At 32.7% G+C, this 25,124-nt stretch overlaps 1 protein-coding gene across 6 annotated transcripts in view; it reads left to right on the top strand.

The window, feature by feature from the left end:
• MYCBP2 (MYC binding protein 2) overlaps positions 1-25,124 on the top strand; it is a 283,903-nt gene that overhangs the window by 74,587 nt on the left and 184,192 nt on the right. For all 6 annotated transcript variants that reach the window (XM_047080835.1, XM_047080826.1, XM_047080807.1 and 3 more), the window contains exons 14-19: positions 1,129-1,287; positions 6,432-6,636; positions 9,290-9,435; positions 9,770-9,871; positions 17,594-17,701; positions 24,098-24,217. In XM_047080835.1, the coding sequence (XP_046936791.1) occupies positions 1,129-1,287; positions 6,432-6,636; positions 9,290-9,435; positions 9,770-9,871; positions 17,594-17,701; positions 24,098-24,217 (840 nt within the window). The remainder of the gene's footprint in view (positions 1-1,128; positions 1,288-6,431; positions 6,637-9,289; positions 9,436-9,769; positions 9,872-17,593; positions 17,702-24,097; positions 24,218-25,124) is intronic.

Raw genomic sequence — 25,124 nt, 5'->3', positions numbered from 1 at the left:
GTTGGCTAATAGCTAACTTAAATTTTTTAACTTTTCAAAGATTACTTTCACTTTTTTCATCTTCAAAAGGGAGCTAATGACAGTACCTGTTTCATATGGTTGTTATAAGATTATAGGAGATAATGCTTATGAAATGCTAAGCACAGAGCCTAGCACATGCAAGGGCCAAAACATGTCAGCTAGTACTATTAGTAATAATAAGTAATATTGCTAAATATACATATCTTTTTCAAGTATACTAAATACTAAAAATGGAAATTTTTGAGCTAAAAAGACCTAAGTAATATAGGGTGGAAGAGAAAGTCACCTTAGGAAAGTAGTATCTGAGAAAATAATAACATAATATTATAATAATAATAACAGCTTTCCCAAAGTGTGATATAAGAATTATGGTTTTTGTAATTTAAATAAAACAAATACTTCAGTTTTTAACTCTTTAGTATATAGTGGAAATACTCAACAATCTGATTTTTATCGTTGATTACTTGATAAGGTTAAAAATGCTTTAGTCAATTTAAAATTGATGCAAAAAATACTAAGCTTATATGGGTTGCATTTGGATATGGCACATACAATGAAAGTTATATGTGAATAAGTGAGGTTTAGGAGCTGGCTAAACTAGCTAGCTATTGGATTGTGGAAGAAAGCACTGTAGGTTAAAAAGGATTGAAAAATGCTGCTTTGGATCATCTCACAGGTTTCTACAGAAACAGTGTTATTTCAGTATTCCCCAGCAAGTATTTTATTTTGTTTTGCTGAGGCAAGTCAAAGCAGGTTAAGTACATGATTTATAAGCTCCTTTGTTCTTGGACCAGGAAAGTTTCAGAACTAGTGACCCTTCTGAGGGTTGTTGAGAAGTGTTCACATTTAGAGGAAACATTCAGGAGAAGCATTTGTCTGAAGTCTGGATGATAATGTGTTAAGATTTTGAAACTTCTTACAAATCTACAAAATTAATTTGCTGATACCTGCCCAGTCTTTTGGCCATGTATTTCTCATTTTTGTGGGTTATTTTATCCCAGAAATAAAAAATTCTGTATTGAGGTGGTCCTTTTACAATACTGATGATTTACTAGACTCAGAAAGGTTTTATTGTTGTTTCTTACCAAATTTGTATCTTTCCTACAGGTTTGGTAACAGATTTGAAGGGTCATTTTGTAATTCAGGTAGCTATGGGCAAAGCCCATACTTGTGTTTTAATGAAGAATGGAGAAGTTTGGACATTTGGTGTAAATAATAAAGGACAATGTGGACGAGACACTGGTGCCATGAACCAGGGGGGGAAAGGTAGGTGTTGGACATGTGGATATTAACTTTGTGGCCTCTTTTCATTAGGTTTTCAGAACAGTGTGGTAAAGAATCTTACTCTTCGAAACAAGTGGCTCTTTAATTTCATACTTATAAATTAGGAAAACCACTGAATTTCTTATTTATTTGGTATTATATCACTGAAACAATCGAGTATACTTTAGACTTTTAATTTTTGAGCAAATGAACTTGAATGTTTTTCTTTCTTTTTAAGTTTGTTTGTTTGTCTATTTATATATGTGTATGTATGTAATACAAGTAATCTCTGCACCCAACATGGGGCTTGTGCTCATGACCCTGAGATCAAGAGTCATATGCTCTTCCAACTGAGCGAGCCAGGCTTCCCTATTTTTCTTAATTTTATATAAAATGTAATAGCACCTCTTTGATTTAGCATTTTGGGTGACTATTCTAGAAAAGCGCATTTTTCAAACTCTTCATTATTAGTTTCTTTTATACCACACATTTTTAGTTTAGTTTTTTTTTTTTTTTTAGGTTTACGTATTTTGAGAGAGAAAACGTGGAAAGGGCAGAGAGAGGGAGAGGGAGAATCCCAAGCAGGCTCCATCAGCAGAGCCTGATGCAGGGCTCGAACCCAAGCAGGGCTATATCATTACCTGAGCCAAAATCAAGAGTTGGACTCTCAACCCACTGAGCCACCCAGGCATCCCTACACATTTTCAGTTTTAGCCATATTTGGCAGCAGTCTATCTGGCAAATATCATCTTCCTATTTAAGAGCACATGCTACCTGCAATTTAATCAGTTCCTGACAACTGAAAATGATCTTAAGAATATTTGACCCTTCACCAAGAGCTGAATTGTAGATGCACCTTATTCACCATATGCTTTTCCCTAACACAAAGGGTATTGACAGGAAGAAGAGTTTATCCTTTGTCATGCTTGTGGTTTTTTGGTGTTGGTAATGGTTTATGTCTACTTCATTCTTGCTCTCAATGTTTACTTCCAGCTGCTATCAGTGCTGTCCTGTACCCTTCATTCCAATTGCTGGTTTTTTGTTTTTAATTTGGTGTGGGCTGAAGAATAGGAAATAAATACATATTATCAGAACCAAGTGTTGAACTGTGTTCAAAGTACAAAAGAGTTTGAGGATTAATATTTGAGGGTTAATATTTGTATGAATTAACATAAACAGGTTTAGGACCTTGATAGCGGACTCATCTGAATATCAAGAGGCCACTATTTTTTTTTTTACCATATTCATATATGTGTGTTCTTAAAATGCTTTTGTTTTTAAAAAGAGTAAGTCTGTTAGAGCACATTGATTTTTAAAAGGAAGGAAGAACAAAAGAAAGGAATGAAATGGATTACTCCAAAATGGAAATATTTTTCTTCTTGCTAAAATACTGAACCATAGTTTTGGATAATACCTACTAGGCAGAAAGGAGAGAAACAGTTTAGTTTTCTATGTGTAATATAAATATATTTTCAGATTATGTTTTATAAAAGTTTTGAACTAAAAAAAATTATTTCCCTGTTACTCTGAAACTTTTATGAAAATTTGGCATATATTTACACCTATGTTTTAGAGTATTACTGTAAAATTTATAATAACCAAAATAAAATTGTTAAAGGCTTTTTTTACTTTGTAAAAAATCATACCTACTCTGCTAGTAAGTAATGAATTAGAAAGCAGACTAGTAGTGTAATACATAAAATGAATACAGATTATATAGTCATAGGGAACATAAAGGGTTTTTATGTATCTTTTTTTAAAAGAAAGGAAAAGTACAGAAAATAAGATTATAATATGAAAAAATTGTGTATCTAGCACCATGCCTTATTTTTCAGTAAGAAAGTTATAGATAAGTGTCCTGTATTCTCCTTCCAAGATTTATTATTATACTCCCTCTTTCTCCAGACCAACCACAATCATAACTTTGATCCTGTCATATTTCTGTATTTTTACTTGTTCTTATATATTTTACATGTAAAATGTGTTACATACTCATGTTTTATATGTAAGATACTTTTATAAGTGCCAATCTATATTTTTCTGCAAATTAGGAGGTTTATTTATTTAGTCTCACCATTGTGTTTGAACTCTGTCCATGTTGGTACATATAAATCTAAATGATTCATGTTAAGTGCTGTGTAATAAACCATACCACTAACATGCCACAGTTTATCCATTCTCCTGCTGATAGATGAGTTTATTTCTAATTTTTCATTCTTATCAATAATTTCAAAACCTCTTTTATTCATGTTTCCTGGCAAACATCTGAGATTTCTCAAGTGTAATTTCTGGTGTTGTAGATTTCAGCTTTGCTAGATTTTTCTTAAAAGAGGTTGTATCAATTTATACTCTGATTTTCCACATCACTCCTAGAGGTAGTATTAACATTCTGATTTTTGTCAGTTTGATGACTATGACATTGTATTTCATTATTTTTTTTATTTGTTATATTGAAGTAAAACATACATGCGTCAAAATACACATAAGTGTGGATCTTGATGAATTATCACAAACTGAACACATTCATGTAATCGGCACCTTAATCAAGAAATAGTATATTACCAGCACCCAAGGAATCCCCCTTTATGTTCCTCTCCAGTCACCATCTACCTCTCTAGATAACGGCTTAATTTAGTTTTGCATACTTTTGTATTTTATATAAATAGAATTATGTCACATGAACTTTTGTGTCTAGTTTCTTTTCACTCAACTTTGTTTATGAGATTCATTTATATTGTTACAAGCATTTATAGATTGTTCATTTTCATTGTTGTAATCAGTTGTGTGAATGTATACCACAGTTTTGGAATCTTTTTTCATATTAATGGACATTTGGGTGGTTTCTAGTTTTGGTTTTTATGAATAAGGTTTCTATGAACATTCTAGTGAATGTTGGTGAAATTTGTATGCTTTTAGGCATATAACTATGAGTGGAGTGGCTGGGTCCCTTGTTTTTTTTTTTTTTTTCTTTTTTAATTTGCTTTTCCTGATTGTTAGTAGTGTTAGACCATCTCTTCAAACTTCTCATTTTACTTGCCTTCTTATTGATTTGTGGGAATTTTTTATATATTATATTGCATGTGTTGCACATATCTTTGAGTAACTGGCTTAACCTTTGCATTTATTTTAGGTTTCTTTTGTATATAATTTCTAAATTTTGGTGATAAGTTTTTCATTGCTTTTCTATATAAATTTTTTCTTTATATAGTCATGTTGGGGGCCTTTACTTTTAATATGAATTAGAATCAGTTTTTCTACTTGGTATTATGATTGGGATGCTTTGAATTTAGAGATTAATTTGGGGATAATAGTTATAGCATTGTTGGGATGATTAAATGAGTATGTAAACCCAAATGCAAGTAGACCCAAATGCAAGTAAGTGCTTAGTATATTTTAGCTATCATGATTATTAAAAACAGGCACTCAAGCCTTCAGAGTTGCTTTATTCTAACTCTATAAGTAGTTGTCCAGTACTTGGCTATTTAATTTCCTAGCCTGTATATAGATTAGAAGTGGCAGAGATTAAAAGAGGCTGTATATTCTACGAGTTTACTTCTTGATTAGACAGACCTATACTGAGTCTGTTACAAGTGATAAGAGAGTAAGGTTGACTAAGAATAAGAGATAAAATGAGTAAGGCATAACCTTGTCTTTGACGATCTAAGTCTAATAGGAAAAACAAACATAAAAATACTTTATTCCCATAAATTTACTCTTTTATTACAATCTCTTGTAACACTATTTGTTTCTTCATAATTCTATCACAGTTGTATATTTACAGTTTTCTTGTATGGTATTTTGATAAAAAGTCTGTCTTTCTCGCTAGATTATAATAGCTCATTATCAGAGTCCTCACTGCCTAGAGCAGAGGTCTGCAAACCATAACCTGATGCTGTGTCTGCTCAGTGGCTTATTTCTGTGTGACTCTTCAAGCTAAGAATGGATTTTACATTTATAAGGAGTTTATTTAAAAAAAAAAAAAAAACGTGACAGAGACTTGTGTAGCCTACAAAGCCTAAATTTTTTGCAGCGTGGCCCTTTACAAAAAAGTTTGCTGACTCTCATAAAGGAACACTTGGGTCATCCGGAGTAGATGTCCGATCTTTAAAAAGTTTAACAAGGGGCCCCTGAGTGGCTCATTCGGTTTAGGGTCCGACTTCGCTCAGGTCATGATCTCATGGTTTGTGAGTTCGAGCCCCATGTTGGGCTCTGTGCTGACAGCTTAGAGCCTGGAGCCTGCTTCGGATTCTGTCTGCCTCTCTCTCTGCTCTTTCCCCTGCTTGCGCTCTATCTCTCAAAAATAAACAAACATTAAAAACAATTTTTTTACAGTTGAGTGAATTATAACACAATTCTGTAAGTTGTAATTGAGGCATAAACAGGCTTTGAGGAAATAGTGACTAACTCCCTGCAAAAAGTAGTAAGTCCTTTCATGGCAGGTGACTTCCGGGCTAAGTTTTATTGAATGCTGAAGAGGAGTTTCTCTGGTAGATGAGGTAGAGCGAGGCATCTGGTAAATGAGGTAGAGAGATACAGATGGAGCAGGAATGAGCAAAGGCCCTGAGCATGTGAAAGGACATAGTATGTTTAGAAAGCAGAGGGAATTTAGGTTCAGACAGAATGTAGTTTGCATGGAAGAAATGAGGTTACAGAAAATTCAAGGGCCATGTTGTGACTAACTGTATCTTGCTGAAGAGTTTTGTTCTTTTAAAGACCATGGGAAAACATTGGAGGTTTGTAAATTGTGAAATCATAGGGTCAAGTATATGTTTTAAGAAGCTGATTACCAGTTGTGGAAGGATATTCTAGAGCGGAGGGACACGTGGCTTAGAGCATAGTTGGGAGACTTTCTGTGGTCTCTTGAAGGACAGGGTTGGCAGTGAAGATGGAAAGGAGGGACTAAAATCAGCAAAAGTTAAAAGTGTGATTGGCATAAAGTAACGGCTAAGAGGGGTTCCTGCCTTCCCTCTTTTTGCAAAAAGGAAATGAGGAGAGCATTTATTTGTGGTCCCTAAATTAAATTATATTTTTGTTACTTTCTGTTTGAGCATTCTTTTGTATATTCATTTGGATTAGTATATGTGATGTGTGTTTTTTAAGACATGAGAATAATCTACATAAAGGTTACAAATTGATCTGTCATGTAGGGTTTGGCGTTGAAAATATGGCAACAGCAATGGATGAAGACCTGGAAGAAGAACTAGATGAGAAAGATGAGAAGTCCATGATGTGCCCTCCAGGCATGCATAAATGGAAGCTGGAACAGTGCATGGTGTGCACTGTCTGCGGAGACTGTACAGGTTATGGAGCCAGTTGTGTCAGTAGTGGGCGTCCAGACAGAGTCCCCGGAGGGTAAGAAAATGATTCATACTCAAAAAGTAAACTATGAGTAGAAAATGTGCAGAACACATTTCTTTTCAGAATTGTTCTGTGTTGTTTCTTTAGGGCGTATTGGCATGTACGTGTAATTCTAGTAATTGTTTTCTATTATGATAGTTTCTAATTCAGTGTCATTTACGTTGCTTTTCTTTCTTTCATTCGATTCATTTAAACCATTATTTAAAACAAGTCAAAAGTTTCTTCAAGGCTTGGGCTGTGCCTTAATTTGTATTCTTTTTCTAAGACTGCTTTAATACCATATATCTTTTCATTTTTGTTGAACATGAATCTTTTCTGGATAGAAGTATCAAATATCATGTAAAATATTCAAGTAGAGACATATAATTTTCATTTAAATTAAATTTATGTTCGCAATTTTGGGTGTTCTAGGAACTGTCACTTCTTAAGTTACATTACACCTATTTGTATTTATCCCCTTATACTCTTTTTGGATCTTTTTTTCCCCCCAGAATCCTATATTATCATTATTTTAAAGTTAATATGTATGCGAATTTGGCAGAATCAGAATGCAATTTTTCCCTAGAATTTTGGGTCCTATTTTTGTTACCAATATAACATAATGGGGCATTCTTTGTAAGGAAATTAATTATGATAGATCTTTGTATTATGATAGACCTGATCTTTGTAAGATCAGGTTAGTTATGATAATTAGCAGACTTCGGGAAGTGGGGGCGGGGGATCTTGTGAAGAAAAGCCCAGAGCTGGGACAGCCACCCCTGCATCTCTGACCTCCCTCTCTGATACCTCTTTAAGTAGTCAGATACTTCCTCCCACATAATGTCTGCATCTACTATGAGTGTATTTCTAGATTTGTACTTGGCCTAACATAGGAAAATAAATCACATATAACAAGCCTTTATTTTAGGCTGTTGTAATGATTATGATTTTTTAACAATAAATTTTTTTTGGCATTCTCATCATATGTAAGAACATTTTGGCTCTCTATCAAAGAATACTGTTTCTTCTACAAAGCTATATGTTTGGCTCTGTTTGCTATATTTAAGTCTCTAATTATTTATTTTTAATATAATTTGGATACAGAAAGAGTCTATCATTTTTTTTTAAATAGTATTGGAGTTGAAATGTGTCCTCCTGCATCTTTCCCAAGCTATTTCCATTAAAATCAAGTGTCCCCAATCTCTGAACATGAGCTGTTGATAAGTATCATAAATGAATTTCTGAATTCTCTGATCTTTCCTGAAATTAGTTATTATTCTTTATGTGCTTTTCCCCAGAGATTTACTATCAGTTTCCAATAATTTATAGACCTAAATGGACAGTACCTAACCAAATACAATAGTTTCTTTATTAATGAGGCAGAAATGAATAAATGAAATAAAATCACTATAGGACTATATGCCAGGACACTCTGCACCATTAAAAATGACTTCAAATTATTATAAAATTGTGACTCTATATCTTAGAATAAATTTAGAATGCCACATTGTCTTTGAAACAGTTCCCACAGACAATTCTGTAGGGCATACTGGTTCATCAGTTTTTACTCCAGTGGTTAGTGATCCTCCAAAATGTCGGTCCTGCTTGCATTTTAAACCCAGGAGTTTCACAGGGCTGTGTCTTTCAAAACTGCTGCCAGGTAGATCCTTTCTCTTGTACCACCACAAATCTGGATAACCACAGGCTTAGTGAAGCCGTCTAAAGGTTTTCAGTTCCAGTCCAACAAATAACATGAAAGCTATGACTTCTACATCTATGAAATATGTGACTAAGAAGTTAGTTGTTCACTGACCCTGTAGCCAACTTCTGGGAGTGTTCCAGTCTTCCTTGTGTGGTAATCAAATGTCATACACTTAGTTCACAACTGATAAGAAAAAAGACAAAGAAGAAGGAAAAAAACAGGTAATTGGACACAGTAAGAGGAGAGAATGAGAGATGATGGCATACAAAGAAGGGAGGGAAAAGGAGACGTAATGTATGAAGCTGGCAAGCTGGGTTCACTTATTGATGGCTATCCACACATTCCTTAAGTTAGTTGATGGAGAATAGTGTTGTTTGGTAACCAACTAACTCATCCAGACCATTTAATAGTAAACTGCTGGTGCTTTACTAATTGTGATAACTTTTAAAAATATTTGTTAATAGTGGTTTTGAAGATAGCAGAATCCATTTGTATTTTCTGTAGGAAGATACCAGTTATACCCATGAGGAGCTTAATAAACTCTTGGGTTTGTTTTTTTTTTTTTAACTTTATTTATTTATTTTGAGAGAGAGAGAAAGAGCATGTGAGAGTAGGAGAGAGGCAGAGAGAAAGGGAGAGAGCGAGAATCCCAAGCAGGCTCCACACTGTCAGCACAAAGCCTGACCTAGGGCTCGAACTCACAAACCGTGAGATGATGACCTGAGCCGAAACCAAGAGTTAGACATCTAACTGGCTGAACTACCCTGGCACCCCTAAATCTTGTTTTTGTTATTCCGTCTATTTATACCTATTCAGTTCTTTAAAATTGGCATATCCTGATCTGAAGGAGTGATTTCATTGCTGACTCAAGTAACTTAATTTCAAAAATGCAGAAAAGATGGTTCTAGAAAAGAGTTTTAAGGAAAGAGTAGAAGGATTTCAGGTACTTTTTTTCTTTTTTTAAAGGATCTGTGGTTGTGGTTCCGGAGAATCTGGCTGTGCTGTGTGTGGGTGTTGCAAGGCATGTGCAAGAGAGTTGGATGGTCAGGAGGCAAGACAAAGAGGAATTCTTGATGCTGTGAAAGAAATGATACCTTTAGATCTTCTGTTAGGTAATTTGATGGATTGTGCTATACATCTTGTCCTATATCTTGTACTATACATCAGTTTAGTAATTAAACAATTTATATTAGTATATGTTAAAAAATTAATAGTTAACTATTCAGTACTGCTTGTATCGTAACTGACAATATGTCATTAATTAAAGGATAAGGTTCTTTTCCTCTTTTTTGCTAAGATTCTTCGAGTAAAAATAATTTGTGTTTTCACTGGTGTTTTGTTAGCTTTTACTTTCTTGAATTTCACATAGTTCTCTCATAATTATTATTGTATCTGTCTATATGTGTTTTTTTGTTTTGTTTTGTTTTTGTTTGGTAAATCATCTAGCTGTCCCAGTGCCTGGGGTTAACATTGAAGAACACCTTCAGTTACGACAAGAAGAAAAAAGGCAGCGTGTAATCAGGAGACACAGATTAGAGGAAGGAAGAGGTAAGATGGAGCTGCATCAATTTTCTTACCCTATCCTGAGACCACTGAAAAGTTTATAGTAACTCATGAAAATAGTACAAAAAATATTCAGGGTATTTAAAGTTGTGCTAATCAATAGAGCATTTATAGAGTAAGACAACCATATTAAGAATTGTGCCATCTGTCTTTAGCAATGGCAACTTTAAAAAAAATAAATGAACTTTAAAAACTGATGTTTTACCCAGAGTTTGGACTCATGGTTGTTATTTAACCTTGAACAACAAATTAACTTAATAATAGTATTTTAGTTTCTGTTTTCTTAGTTGTCTATGATCATTATCATTTGAGCATGTCCCCAACATTCTTCTTTCAATCCAGTGCATCATTATGCTTATGTATGTCTTTTTTGAAAAAATCTTATTCTAGTTATGAACAAGAAGGGTAAATTGGAGAGTTTGCAGGTTTTAATTGGAAAGATAGATCTATTGTTTCTCTTTTCCTCATTGTTTATGACCAGTTCGCAGCCTGAAAATACATTTCACTGTGGTTATAATAGATATTTTAGTATACATTCAACAAGCAGAGATAAATATAAATATCACTAGAGCTGTTGTTGCCCAGTAGAATCTTTTCTTTGTAGGATTGAGACAGATGGTTACAGAGATCTGTGATTTTATTCCTCTGCTGGACAAAATCTTGGCTGGAAATATTTACTGATATTGTGTATTTTAAATGCTTATTAGAAATGACATGATTTGATACATGAGATAAAACCAATTATCCATTTAACTGCCATTACAGATTTTTTTTCTAGGCACTTTTTTTTAATGTAAAATGGAGAAAGTCATAAAATATATATATATATATATATATATATATATATATAGCACACATGTATAAATTTTATTTTTATTAAACTTAAGTTGTAAAACATACTTGGAACTTGAAGATTGTTCATTATATCTGATCTGATAAACAATATTGATTAGTTGACGCAGGAATATTTGCTGTTTGGCCATGTTTATATAAAATCATTACTTTCAAAGCAATTTATGTTAATGAGAATGTATATACTGGCATTATTTACAGTATATAAATATTTGGGGAATTACATATTAAATGTTTTATAGAAAATAGGGTAAAATTTAAGTTGTAGGTCTTTATGACATAGTAATTGAGTGCTAATTTCTTTTATGTTAGTTATATGGTTTGTTTAAGGATAATTATCAATGCATCTTTTTACAACCTGCTTTGTGTTTTTTGGGAAATATTAGCTTGAATCCATATGACTTGACCTACAAAACCCAGCAATTTCCTATGTATCAACCAAAGTATAGCAAATTAACACAAAAGTATTGTGATAATTTTCTCCTTCTGTAAAACTATTTTTCTCTAGCTAGTGTATCTCTGCATAATAGAAGTAAAAGAACACTGATTATGCATTAGTTCAACAAAATTTTGTGATTGCAGAATGTTCTTTTGCCATTTATTTATTTTTTAAAGTTTATTATTTATTTTGAGAGAGAGAAAGAGAGCACCAGCAGGGGAGAGGCAGAGAGAGAGAGAGTGTGAGAGAGAATCCCAGGCAGGCTCTGCACTATCATCTCGGAGCCCGACATGGGGCTCAAACTCACAATCCCTGAGATCATGACCTGAGCCGAAATCAAGAGTTAGACACTTAACCAACTGAGCCACCCAGGTGCCCCCTGCCGTTTATTTTAAGATGTGTCATAGACCTTAAAAACATAAATTCTAATCTTTTAAAGGTTTAAAAACTCCATTATTTAGATATTTACAGGAATTGTATTACTGTGTTTGATTTTACAAACACAGATTTATGTTATAGGCAGTTCATGTATCTTTTCTGACAATCCCATTTCATCTGCAGTCCTCAGTATATAGAAAGACTTCTTCAGATTATTGGTGCACAAAAAGTTTGTTTTTATTTTTTGGATGAGCTCTTTTCTTACACATACGATCTTTTATTTCTGTTAAAATGCGATATATAGTAAATATCTTTTCTTGATGGGTTAGGATCTTCATTATGGACCTTAATTATGGCATTCATTGCCTTACATGCTACTGAAATTTGTGCATATTCATGTCCTTGCTTTGCACAGTCACCATGGTTACTATGGAATCATGCAGTGAGGACATAGTTACAATCCACATGTGTTTCATTTAACACAGTACAGTGCAGAGAGAAGCATGCTTAGAAATTTTATTTTGTAAAAACACTTTTAAATAAGAATTTCAACTTTGTACCCCCTTTTTAAAAGTCAGACTTCAGGGGAACTTGAGTGGCTTAGTCAGTTGAGTGTCCAGCTCTTGATTTCAGCTCAGGTCATGATCTCATGGTCGTGAGATGGAGTCCTGCATGGGGCTCTGCACTGAGCATGGAGTCTGCTTAAGATTCTCTCCCTCTCTCTCCCCTCCCCTGCACCCGTGGTCTCTCTCTCTCTCAAAAAGTAAAAATAAAAAGTCAAACTTCAGTTTCATATTCAATGATTTTAGAAAATTCATATACCATATTAAATAATTTAAAACCAGTATGTTGATATAATACTTTTATATTATCTTTATATTCTTTCCCACCATATCATTATAAGAAATTTTATAGGAAAGACAAATTTTTATAAGAAAACAAAATATACACAGAAATATACCCACACTTGCATAGGAAAAAAGCTAGAAAGGTAAATACCAAAATGTTAGTAGTGTTTTAGTTCCTGAAAAGTAAGTTTACAGGTGATTTTGTATTTTGTTCTTTACAGTGTTTTTTAAATAATCTAAGAGTTATGTTTTAAAACTTAGGCCATTGTTTCTTAAAAAAATAATAAAGACTAGTTCTAAGTCATTTAAACGTTACCTTTGCTTTTTAAAAAATATTTTTATTTTAATTGGATAGAGCAATCCCTTTCAGGTACTGTGCTGTTTTCATTATGTTAGGGCAGTGGTTCTCAAAGTGGTCTCAAAGGGACCAGCATCACTGGGCACTTATTACAATTGCCTGTTCTCAAACCTACGTCAGACGTACTGAATCAGAGATTCAGGGAGCAGAGCCCAGCAAACTGTTTGAACAAGCTTACCAGGTAATTCTGTGTGTGCTAAAGTGTGAGAACTGCTCCAGGGACCTTCTACATCAGAATACCTGGGCCTGGGTCACAATTTCTGCATTCTGCTTAAGGAGCTACAGAGAATAGTTTGTCTTGTTTTGTCTTCACAAGGAGGAGGAATGCCAAATAAATTTTTAGTGTTCCAACTACCACACATACCTGTGGGGTTTTTTTCCTTAGCCTTTGCTTAGTACTTTTTAGATACTAACAGTTTAGTGATGCTAGTAATTATACTCATTAGTAATTGTCTTTTACTTGTGTTGAAATTTCAGAAGTTCAGGATTAGATTATAATGAATTATTTTACTTGATTCATCTGTCCCATCCTATTTATCAAGTTTGTGTTATTTCAAAGTTGATCAGAATTTTAGAACCTAGTTCTTACATTAAAACTTGGCTCAGGGGCGCCTGGTTGGCTCAGTCGGTTAAGCATCCGACTTCAGCTCAGGTCATGATCTCGCGGGTTCATGAGTTCAGGCCCCATGTCAGGCTCTGTGCTGACAGCTTGGAGCCTGAAGCCTGCTTCAGATTCTGTGTCTCCCTCTCTCTTTGCCCCTCCCCCGCTCAGGCTCTGTCTCTGTCTCAGAAATAAATAAACACTAAAAAAAAAAAAAAACTAAAACAAAAACAAAAAAACTTGGCTCAGACTCAGGCCTATTGATGTAATTTAGCTGCTGTTTATAACATAGTCTTCTATAATGGAATATGCTATTGAAACCTGAAAGAGCAGCGTTATTACTGCATTTTTATTATTTTAGAACTTTGTCTTTATATTTTTTATATTATTCTTTTAGATGATATTTTTCTTAAATGTATTATTCTTAGGTACCAGTATATTCATTTGCTTTTGTTTCAGTGACATTTGTGACAATTTTTAAAGCTTTTTAGTTTATACAGGGTTGATTGATAATTTAAATTTTCTGAGTCTTATTTTAACTTTATAGGTGAGATGCTCGTCCATGGAATTTTTAAGTAGAACTCTAATTCATCAGAAGAACTACTGGGTGGTTGTGTCAGTGATCTTATCTTTATATTCCTTCTCAGTGCTCTATTGTAGGGAAAACTAAGCTCAAATAATGTTGGATATTTTCCCTTCTTTCTTCTCCCCTAAATGTCATCAAACTTTCAAAATTGTGAGCTGTAGATGGGGTGAGCTTATGTCCTGGCTTGCCTGGCAGTCCCATTTTGTGCTGACTGTCCAGGCCCTCTTAACTCTCAGTAGAGTTTCACTTTGATAACAGGTTATGTGGTTAGCAAGGCTGTATAGCATGGCAGTTCAGAGTATACATTCTGATGTTAGGCTTTGGTTCAGATCCTGGCTTCTTAAGTTTTGCTGGGGATAGATAACCCTGGAGTTTAATCACTCTGAACCTTCATTTCCTTACCTTTAAAATGAGGGTGACAACTGTACATACCTGAGTAGGGATGTTAATGAAGATTAAATGATATACATGAAAATACCTTACATAGACTAAGACCAAAGTAAGTGTTTGATAATGATGATAATGGTAATGATAATGATGATGCTAGTGGAGTTGGGCTATTTAGTGGACTTGTATTTTCTTTGGATTTGATTCTTTTTGCCCTGGCCTTGACTTGATTGCTTTTCTCACGACATTGGGATGCTAATCACAAAACTTTGGTTATTATTAACAAAACCCCCACAGCTTCTGTAGAATAAAACAGATTCCATTTTGATAAGGAAGAAAAATTAGTTTGTTATAGTTACAAGTTGGAATGTAAAAACAAATCTATTATAGTTTGTCTAATTTCAGAGTAATTGAGTTGGGGTTGCTATTGATTTTTAAGCCCCTAAAACTATTAAGTTTTCTTGATTTGACATATTAAATCCAATATTAGCTGATCTTTCAATGTTATATGAAAGTCCCTTTTTAAATTAAAATGTATAAAGCCTCTCTCTTTACTCCTTTTTTCTGTTCCCTACCCCCATTTCCCCCCCACATCTATGAACCTTTGTGGTAGTACTACTACTACTTTTATTAGGTGTCAGCTTATGCATAATTTTCTTGTACCCTGAAACTCCCTGCATGCCCATCCTTAAGGTTTGCTGGCTACCCCCTTCAGTGTGCTTAATTTTGTCATAGCACACGGTCATAATTTCTTCTTGAGCTGAGCATAAACTCTTACCTGCTTAAAGCAGAGATAGTATCTTGTTTTTCCAAGAGTTCCCAGGACTTAGTGTGGTGCATGAAATTGTTCAGTACTAGTATGTCTTTGTTGACTAATTGAAAACATTTCAGGGAGTTCTCATCACCTTTACAATAAAGTTTCATGGTAGAAAAAGACTTTAATTATTATATGTATCTCCAAACTCATTTCCCACCATTTTCTGCTTCATAACTCTATATTCCATCCATTTCAGCTAGGTGTGTTTTTAATGACTGTACAATATTGTTTAATCTCTGAATGCTTTTACAAATCCTGTTTCTTTTGCCTGAAATGTCCTCTCTTCCTTCTCTCTTGGCAAACTTTTTCTCATTCTTTCATCCAAGTTGAGTGATCACTTTTCATCCTTCAGGATGTGTATGGATTTCCTTTATCAAACATATTCTTCGTTTTTATTTCTTTCTTCCCTAATGGACTGAATTCTGAGATCTCTTTGTCATGATATTCATGATACATGATACCTGGTATCTATTACATTAAAGATAAAAAAATGGCAAATAAGTGAATGACTGAACTATGGTTATACAAAAAATTATTTTAGTCCATGGGACATAAGAGTATTTTAGAACCTGGTAGTCTGGTATTATAAACAGTGATTTAAATTGAGCTCAAATGGTATACTTTCTGGTGTGATTGCCCGTGAGCCTTCTAAATTTTTATATGAAAAGATTCTAAAAAGATTGAATTTAGTGAGAAGCTCAAAAACTATGAATATTATGGATGTAATATTTTTATGGGAAGACAAATATCCCAAGCAAATCATAGAATTCAAAAAAAGGTAATATAACTTAATATTACTGTTATTTTGATATTTATAATTCATTTGGGTAGTTGGAAAGTGTGTTAATGCTTTTTAGAGTGATTTATATTCTTTGCTTTAGTAAATTAATTGAAAATGAATGCTTGTTGAAGAAATAAGACATTTTGTTCATATTTGTATAATCTTAGCTTGAAAATAATTGCTACTGCATTACTAGAAAATAATATTTAATTTTTCTATTAACTTTAAATTAGTATATTTCTACCTATAGTGATTATAGAATATGTTATTCTTGGTTTTTCATAGAATTGGTGCTGCTTGCATTTTTATCTGTATCTTGAGACATAATTAAAATTTATTTTTCCTACCCATTTTTTAATATTTGATGAAGGGTGCTTTGGTGTCAAATTTTATAATAGGGCAATAGTTTTATATTGTTCCGTTGCTAGAAAAAATAATTATAGCTGAAGAGATACAGAGAATCAAGAAAAAACTGGCTTTAATTAAAAACATTCAGTGCTTATATACTGTCAGTTCCTTTTTCATATACTGGTAACTTCTTAACGGTCAAATGTAGAGTATTTTGGAATTTGCAGGCATTTTTGATGTTGCTCAAACTCAAAGAATGTGTAGTTCTATAAGAACTAAAATTTTAAGATATAATTTAAAGTTTTCCATTCTTTTCAAGCTAAATGATAATAAGGAAAAACAAATTTTAAATTTTATTAAAATTAATTTTGCTATTGGTTATTTTCTTGGATATAAGTGGAAATAACTATAATCTGTATGAATGTGCATTTGTATATGTGTATTTGTGTACATAGTGGAACTTCAGAAAGAAATTACTTTATCAGAGAATGGTTAGTGTTCCAAAATGTTACTTGGGTTAGCTTCCCCTCTTCAGCATCAATATGAAGCTCAGCTTATCCTTGTTTCTGATTTTGTGTATGTGGTTAACAGAAGTCACATATAGTTAGATTTATTCTTTTTAGAAGATTATATATATCTTCTATAATGCTGACTTCATAAAGTAGTGATTTTATACACACACACACACACACACACACACACGCACACACAAATGTGTGTCCGTATGTGTATATGTACATATCAGATCATAATAATTTTTGGTTTGGTTTTGTTTTTTGCTTTCTTGATTTCTTACCTCTATGACAGAATGTATTAAGTCGATAACATTTTTCTTGGTTTTGTAGGAAGACTGATGTGGATTTTAAATCTTGAAGACTGTTAAAATTTAATCTTTTAAAAATTAGTTGGTTTTGTATTTTAATTGGAGAAATGTTTGTTTTCAATGAATGTTTGGTTTACTAAGTTTGAATATATATGATATTAAAAGTATTTATAAGATAATTTGATTTATTTTAATTGAACTTTCTGATTATATACTTGAGACTTAGGAGCTACATGATACTTTTATGAATATAAAAGATAGAAATTATACTTTATCAACTGTATTTCAGATGTTAAAACTTGTCTGTGGAATGGTGAATAGGTTATTATTGGGGGTGGAGGAAGTTAACGTGGGGGAATTGGGAGACAAGTATAATGTCTAAAACAGTAAAGAATAAATTTCCATACTTTTACTTTGAATTATTTTTGTTCATTGTAGTGTTTTCATTTTGTGAGCTTTTCTATGCACATACAAAATGTTTCTCCTCAGGCCCCCTTGTATTTGCTGGTCCTATTTTTATGAACCATCGAGAACAGGCTCTAGCCAGACTCAGATCCCATCCAGCTCAGCTAAAGCATAAACGGGACAAGCACAAAGGTATTTGGTCTTCCTTATCAATTAGGTGGGATACTTCCCCCGTTTCCTCCACTCATTTGAATTTTGTCTCTGGGAAAATGCACAAACCTAATTCTTCTACTTTGCTTCTATCATTATATAGCCTGAGGAGAAAGAACATGCTGAAAGTTGTACTGTTTGTCAATGACTGTCAATCTTATTTCTTTTTATTTGTTAACTTTAATAAAGAAGACATTTTATGGTGTATCTTTTTCTTTCCCATTTCTTTTCAAATTTCATAAAGTTAAGGGAAAGTGGAAAAATAATGATTTCTTTCTATTTTTTATCCTTTATTATCTGCTCTTAGATGACTGCTATCTGACATTTTATAGTCCTTTTCTTAAAAATGCAGTGTGCTTTATAATTAACAAAATTACTAAATTCAGTGTATAAAGTGATAGAGAGTTGACTGCTATTAAGCTTTTCCATTGTTTTAACATTAAAGTTTATATTCACAATGCACACAAAAATGGTGATACATGTAAGCAAAGGGTGAGTTATGTAGGCCTGTTCTAGTCCTTGAAAACTATCAGAAATCTAATAAACAAGTCTGTGAGTGACTAGGAATCTATTTCTGTGTAATTCTTTGAGAGCTCATCATTCTGCATTAATTAGAAATATTTTTTTAAAAGCTTATTTTTGTTTAAACTACAGCTATGGGTCTTTTAAACTACAAGGTCAGGAAAGAATTTAATGCAGAGAGTTTATAAATTTATATATAAATTCTGCCTTGAATCATGGCATGTGACAAGTATAACTAATAGTTGCTGTTTTCTTAAATGCCCAAGATATACCCTGCAAAATAGAAGAGAAAGTTTTAAAAACATGCGATCCATATAGACAAATTACTCTGTTTTGTGTCTTGTTTTTTCCTTTGCTACAAAACAATTATAGACTAATTTTATTTTTAAACTTTCACATGCAATATATTATAATTCACTTTATTTACATTTGCCTCTCTTGGTTTATCAGTTTGCCACTCAAAGCACAACCACCAAACAAAACAAACAAAACCCCTGTTGTTAGCCAAAGCACAGGTAGAGCACTATTTAAGATACATTCTACAGAAACTAAAATTGAGAATATTTTAAATCTAATGTGATTAACCATAGTAAAATTTGTGATTGTTTTATTTACTGAGTGCTCTAATAATGCCATAAATATTTACATCAATGGAACGCTATTTACCATGTACTTACTATGTAAACTATCTTATTGCCAGAGTCTCTGATCTCATATTTTATACTACACCACTATTGGAATGGATTTTCTCCGTGTCTTTTTTTTTTTTAACCCCCAGTTGTTGGAAAGTGCAATTTTTCCAGCACTTTACCTGAAGTTAAATGTTCACATTTCTTGAAACAGTTTAAAACTTTTTCAGCTCCATGTTGCTATCTTATGGCCAAACATCTTTATTTTGCAGAATTTGAAGATGAAATGCCAAATGAAGACTAGGGTTACAAATTCAAAACAGACTTATTACAATGTCTCATTGATTAACTATACAAATTACTCAACAATAGTTCCATCTTAACTGCTGCAGGTTTATTTTATAACCAGACTGCATATTTGTAGCAACCTCTTCAGAAGGATCTACTTGTAGTATTACAGTATACAGCCAGTTGTGTGTATGCATATATGTTTTTTTTATCAGGTTTTATGGTTTTCTAACTGAAACAGTTTCATCTCTTTACCACCAAAATGAATTTAAAGTGTAAGTAAGTAATATCAAATGGTGCTGTTTTATGTAGAGTATTGGTTTACCACTGACTAATTCCTGTACACCCACAAATTCTCCCTTCCTTTGTCCCATTAGTCCCACTGTCCCTGTCATTTAATCACCTCACCATACACTGCTTTTACTCTTGCTACATAGAACCACAGTCACAGTCTTTTAATACGTATATTTTTCTCTTTTTCCTTACCCTGTTTGTCTTCCACGGAGAAATTCACTATATTAATTGCTGTGTCCTAGCTTACCTTTAAATACATTGGTGGTACAAACTATAGGATGGTAATAGGTAAAATTGCCTAGACTATGACTTTTTTATGGGCGTGTGGAGGTTAACAACTGTGGATTCATTGTTAACAGGAATGAGTTCTAAGATGGAAAGTTGGAGAGCTTCTGCCTGATTGAAAGGAATTCAGAGAAGGTTACAGAATCCATCCTGTTCCAGGGAAATTTTGATTAGAGTCAAACTAGAGTATATGAGGCTTGTTATATGTTAGTAAGTCTAACATGTGATCCATAAAACAGAGTAATTTGTTTCTATATGATCATATTTCAAACAGATACCTGGATTAACATTTGTTTCAGCTCTTTAGTCCCTTACGTAGAAAAACATTGTTTTGTAGTACTCCTAGTTAGGAACATCTGAATTGTTCTGCAGATCAATCTCGAAATCTGGCTTGAAGTGACCAATGTGAAAATCCGAAGGCCCGCTGATAAACATCTGTGTGTATTTTACACCTATTTTCTGTTTAGAAAGGCATGGTGTAACCTTTGTAACTTTTGAATCAGGCCTCAGTTTTAATCCCAGATTTGTCATTAATTAGGATATATGGCTGTTCATAAATTTTATAATCGCTTTGGCTTTAGTTTTCCTTATTTAAAAATAGGATTGATAATTCCTGATTTTATATATGTTTGTATATACATATATATTCCTTGCCATTAGAAATCCTCCATGAATACTAGCTTTAATTCTTTGAATTGAATTCTTTGCTTTCTCTTTTAGAATTATCCAAAAGGCACAGATTTGAGATTTGTTAATTATGTAATTAATTAGTTGATTTTTATAAAAGATTGAAGATGTCAGCCATTTGGTGGTGGTAAAACACATGAGCCTTATTTTCGATCAAACTCCAAAACTGCTCTACTGTTTATTAGTTTTGACTGGTTACTTAACCCTTCTAAGCCTTGGTTTTCCCAGCTGTAAAGTGGAGTCACAATACTGATATCATTGGATTATTGTATTGATTTTTAAAAAGCAACAATAGTAAATATTGATTGAGCACTTTTTATATGTTATTTCAATTAATCCTCATAAGGACCTTGTGAGGTAATGTATCATTATTGCTTTTTTATAGATGGGAAAGCTAAGACTTAAAGAAGGCCCAGTGTCCTGTTGTCCTCATACTAGCAAATAGTACAGCCAGGATTCTAGTCAAAGTCTCTTAGGCTTCAGTGCCCAAAAGTACTTCTCCACTGTGCTATTTAAATTTTCAGTGTTTAAGCACAGAGCAAGTGGATAGCAAATTGTAGTTGATAACTGCTTTGATGTTTAATTTTAGTGATTTTGCTCAAAGTACTCACAGTATTCTGTGATACATTTTGTGATATGCATGGCTCTAAGATTACCCAAAAAAGTGGAGATTAAATAAAGATTAAAATTAAGAGTTAAAGTCCTTTAATTCCTGAATCTCCTTTTCTCTATGTATGTGCACAAATATGCGTAAATAGTGTAGAGTGTGTGTGTGTGTGTGTGTGTGTGTATGTATATATATATACACATATATGTATATATATATATTACTTTAGATACATACCTGTCCAAACTTTATAGCTATTATAGTTTCAATATCACATATCTATGAACACACTCATATTAGGGGAAAATGCAGATATGCTTCTACCTAAATAGCCAATTACAAGAATATTCAGACCTAATTATTTTTCCTACAAATGTGAGATTAATTTTATTGCTGCTTATTAACACTTTACTAAATAAGGAGCTTGAGCAGAATTAATCTTGCTGAATTTCACTTGCTGATTCTTGAATTGACACTGAATTTTTGGCTACTCATCAGGTACCTTTTTTTTTCTTTGATAACCTATAAATTTCTAAATTATTAGAAGCATATTTAATTTTTTTGACTGACATCAAATACCAGATGCAGATATATATTTTAAAAATTCTGCCACTACTGCTGATAATGATCAAGAACTTCATCTCTGTTTTTTTACTTGTGATGTTTTCACCATCTGTAATAATTGAGATTATTTTCAATAGTTAGATACAGGTTTGTTTAGATAAACTTGAACAAAATGTTTCTGGTATTTTTTTTACCTTTAAATAACAACTACTACTCTTTTAATCACTGTGATTTTAATCAGTAAATTACTAGGCTTTTTTTTTCCTCCTTCCCTGATGCTATGCGTCTATAATGGAATTTGTGTCTATATTAATCTCTGACTCAAGGGAGAGGGCAAAATGCTAAACTCAAAGGTAGAATCTTCTAATTAAGCATCAATACATCTGTATAAAGTAGAATGACACTTGTAATATTGAATTTAGTTAAGTCTGGCAAAATCATATGAACACAGTTTGTTTTCTCTATTAAATTAGATTTGGTTTTAATAATTAGATATTTTTAACCAATTGAGATAAAGTAGTAAAATTTCTATACATCTGTTATCTTATTTAAATTGGTTTTTAGAAGATACTTACTCCTTTTGTTTAGGCCCTGTCTTTCCTGTCTTTCCAAGATGAGGAGTCTCTGAACTAAGATTGTATTCCATTTTGGACAGAGTGAAACAAAATGTTGTGTTTTTTTTTTCTTTTTAGCCCATTCATTCTTTCAGATTTGATTTGGCAAACCCACATTAGATAATTTAGCAAAAGAGGAATCACATTCTTTATCCTATTATAGTAAAACCTCTCACTAATTCAGAATTTATTATACTTCAGATGCAGTATTTGTTATCTTCTTTGAGTAAAAAATTCAAAATAATTTCTTCCTCTGAATTTTCAGGGTCATACTTATAAGGGGAAACCTGTCTAAAATCACTAGCTTTTCAAACCAAGGGCTCAAGAAATGAAGGATTCCTTCAGCGTGCCTTCAGCCTCTGGGTCCAGCAATTAATTCTTGTATGTTAAAGGACTTTTATGTTTATGGTACATTTTTATGTAATATAGGCCTATTTTGAATTATAATGTAGGTAACCACATTTTATTTATTGTAGCCTTTAGTTTCATCCATAATCTGTACTGCTTGAAAGTATTAAAACTGAATTTTTACCCAAATATTCTGTGATTAAGACCTTTTTAGTAAGTCATCTGAGCCAACCCATTCTGTGTTATTCCGAATTAGTGAGGTTTTACTGTCCTAGTGTTATAAAGAGTTTAAAGCTTTTTGAAATGATAGAAAGTTGTTTAGTTATAAAAAGAGAAGTCATACTTTAGGCTAATCTTGTCTTAACTGGATTATTACTAAAAGTTAGAAATACTAGATTAAAAAGAAAGGATAACATTGAACATAAAATGGTTTGATGTTATTCTGTCTGGCATTTTAAAGTGGTCAATAAAAATTCAGATTTAGTTAAAAATGTGTGTCTGTGGATCCACATGTGTATCTGCATATTATACACACTTGTTTAATGTTGCTATACCACAAGAGAGTGGTTTAGACTAATCAGCCTTTTGAAATTCCTTCTAGAACTAGATGTATTCCGTGTACAAGGAATTTGAATCTTGATGATATAGAGGTCATATTTTAGTGATGTGTAGTCTTAGATTAGGAAAAACAGAATTGCCTCCCTTATTTACACATTCCAGACTAAAGTTTTATATTCTGGAATGTGGTTTTTATTTTATGGTCAGAATGCCAGAATATTCAAAGTCAAATGTAAAAACTAGGTGGGGAGAAGAAGGCCTGAAGCGAGTTTAGGGGAGGAAATTATATAAAGAAGGGAGGAGGAAAGAAGAAATGAAACAGAAAGGTTTGGGTGAGAGTGGCATTGGGGGCCAGAAGAAGACCACAAAGTAGAATGGCTGAGGGGCAAAGTGGGGCAGGAAAGATGAATAAGAGTCAGCCATTAGATTACAGTATATTGGATAAAGCTTGTTGGTCTTTATAAATTTTTTAAAGTTCAATTGAGTCTGTAGCAGTACTGATGGACAGGTTAGCCTTCTAAGATGTTTGGGAAATATAAGTCATTTGCAAGTTGACTAGGAATATTTTTTTAAATGGCTAGTACTAACACTATCACTGTTTAAAATAATTGTTAAATGACTTTGCATGCAGTTATTTTTAAGCAAACTAAAATTTCCCATGTAAACTATTTAGAATTTTGTTATGTGTGTAATTTTATGACCCATTTACATTGCATAACTGACTAGCTTAATAGGTTTTATCCATAACTAGATCTTATCTCTGTTTTTATTGATTTAGTGATATTTGCAAACAGAAGTATGTAGTATATCTTTTCAAAATTGCTTCTTTGCAGGTAGATTCTTGATCTATCCCTTCTAACAGCAGCAGATTCTTCTTGCTTGTTTCTCTTAACATTTTTCTCTTGTTCTTCCATAGTAAACTGATTTAAAATCTTATTTTGAAGATGAATAATGGCTTAATTACAAATTATAACACTTACAGATGGAAGTGGAGAACGAGGAGAAAAGGATGCAAGCAAAATCACAACATATCCTCCAGGCTCCGTGCGATTTGACTGTGAGCTCCGGGCGGTACAAGTCAGCTGTGGATTTCATCATTCAGGTAGCAGCTGGAACTTTAGGGTATAAATGCATTTTTACAATTGTGCTAAGTAACTTATTTGCTTAGTTTTGACAAATGTAGTCTATTAAGTGTGTGTTAAAAGCAGTAGTTTGGCAGTTTCTCTCAAATCTATAAAAACTTTGTATTTATTACAGACTCTCTTTTAAAATCTGTCTTCTGATGGACTTGTGTTGTAATTCAATTAATGAAACTCCTGAAGATGAAATAATCTCTAAAATCTCTCTGGACTCTAGGAGCCTGTGTTTTTTATAACCTAATCCCATGTTTTGTTACTGTTCGATGAAAAATGTGTATCAACAAATTTCTTTATTTTTTTAAAATGTAGAAAATCATTAAATTCTTAGTCAGTTATTGACATGTGATCTGTATTGCCTAGATTGTACTATTCAACCTTAATAAAAATAAAAAATGTTAAATTATTTCTTTGGTACTAAATATATTTCCTTATTTGATAAGGCATTGACAGATATTAAAGTTCTGACATTTCATTGATGTTGTACATGATTGTACAAAGCTCAAACTCATCTGCTACCTATAATCATCCTAGATGTAAGAGAACAATATTTTCTGTGGAATTTTCTACTCATTATTAAAAAGGTTTTACAGTTGGTTCAAACCTATTCCTTATTAAATATTAATGTTATTAAAGGGCCTTTATAAAAATTTTAAATGTTTTAAGAAAAACATGCATTTTTATAACCTACAAAAATATTTTACAGAACTAAAATTATGTTATCTTACTAAATATAAATTGTGATTCAGTTATCCATTTTTTTAAAGTTTTTACTTTAATCACGTGGTGCTCATATGACAAGTGCACCTCTTAACCCCCATCACCTATTTCACCCATCCTTCCACCCACCTCTCCTCTGGTAGCCATCAGTTT

The sequence above is a fragment of the Lynx rufus genome, unplaced genomic scaffold, assembly GCF_022079265.1.
Source record: "Lynx rufus isolate CCGP_SWC_20201006 ecotype Redwood Valley unplaced genomic scaffold, mLynRuf1.p SCAF_1, whole genome shotgun sequence".
NCBI lineage: Eukaryota > Metazoa > Chordata > Mammalia > Carnivora > Felidae > Lynx > Lynx rufus.
Note: the sequence above shows the minus strand (reverse complement) of the source record. Positions and strands in the feature narration are given on the sequence as shown.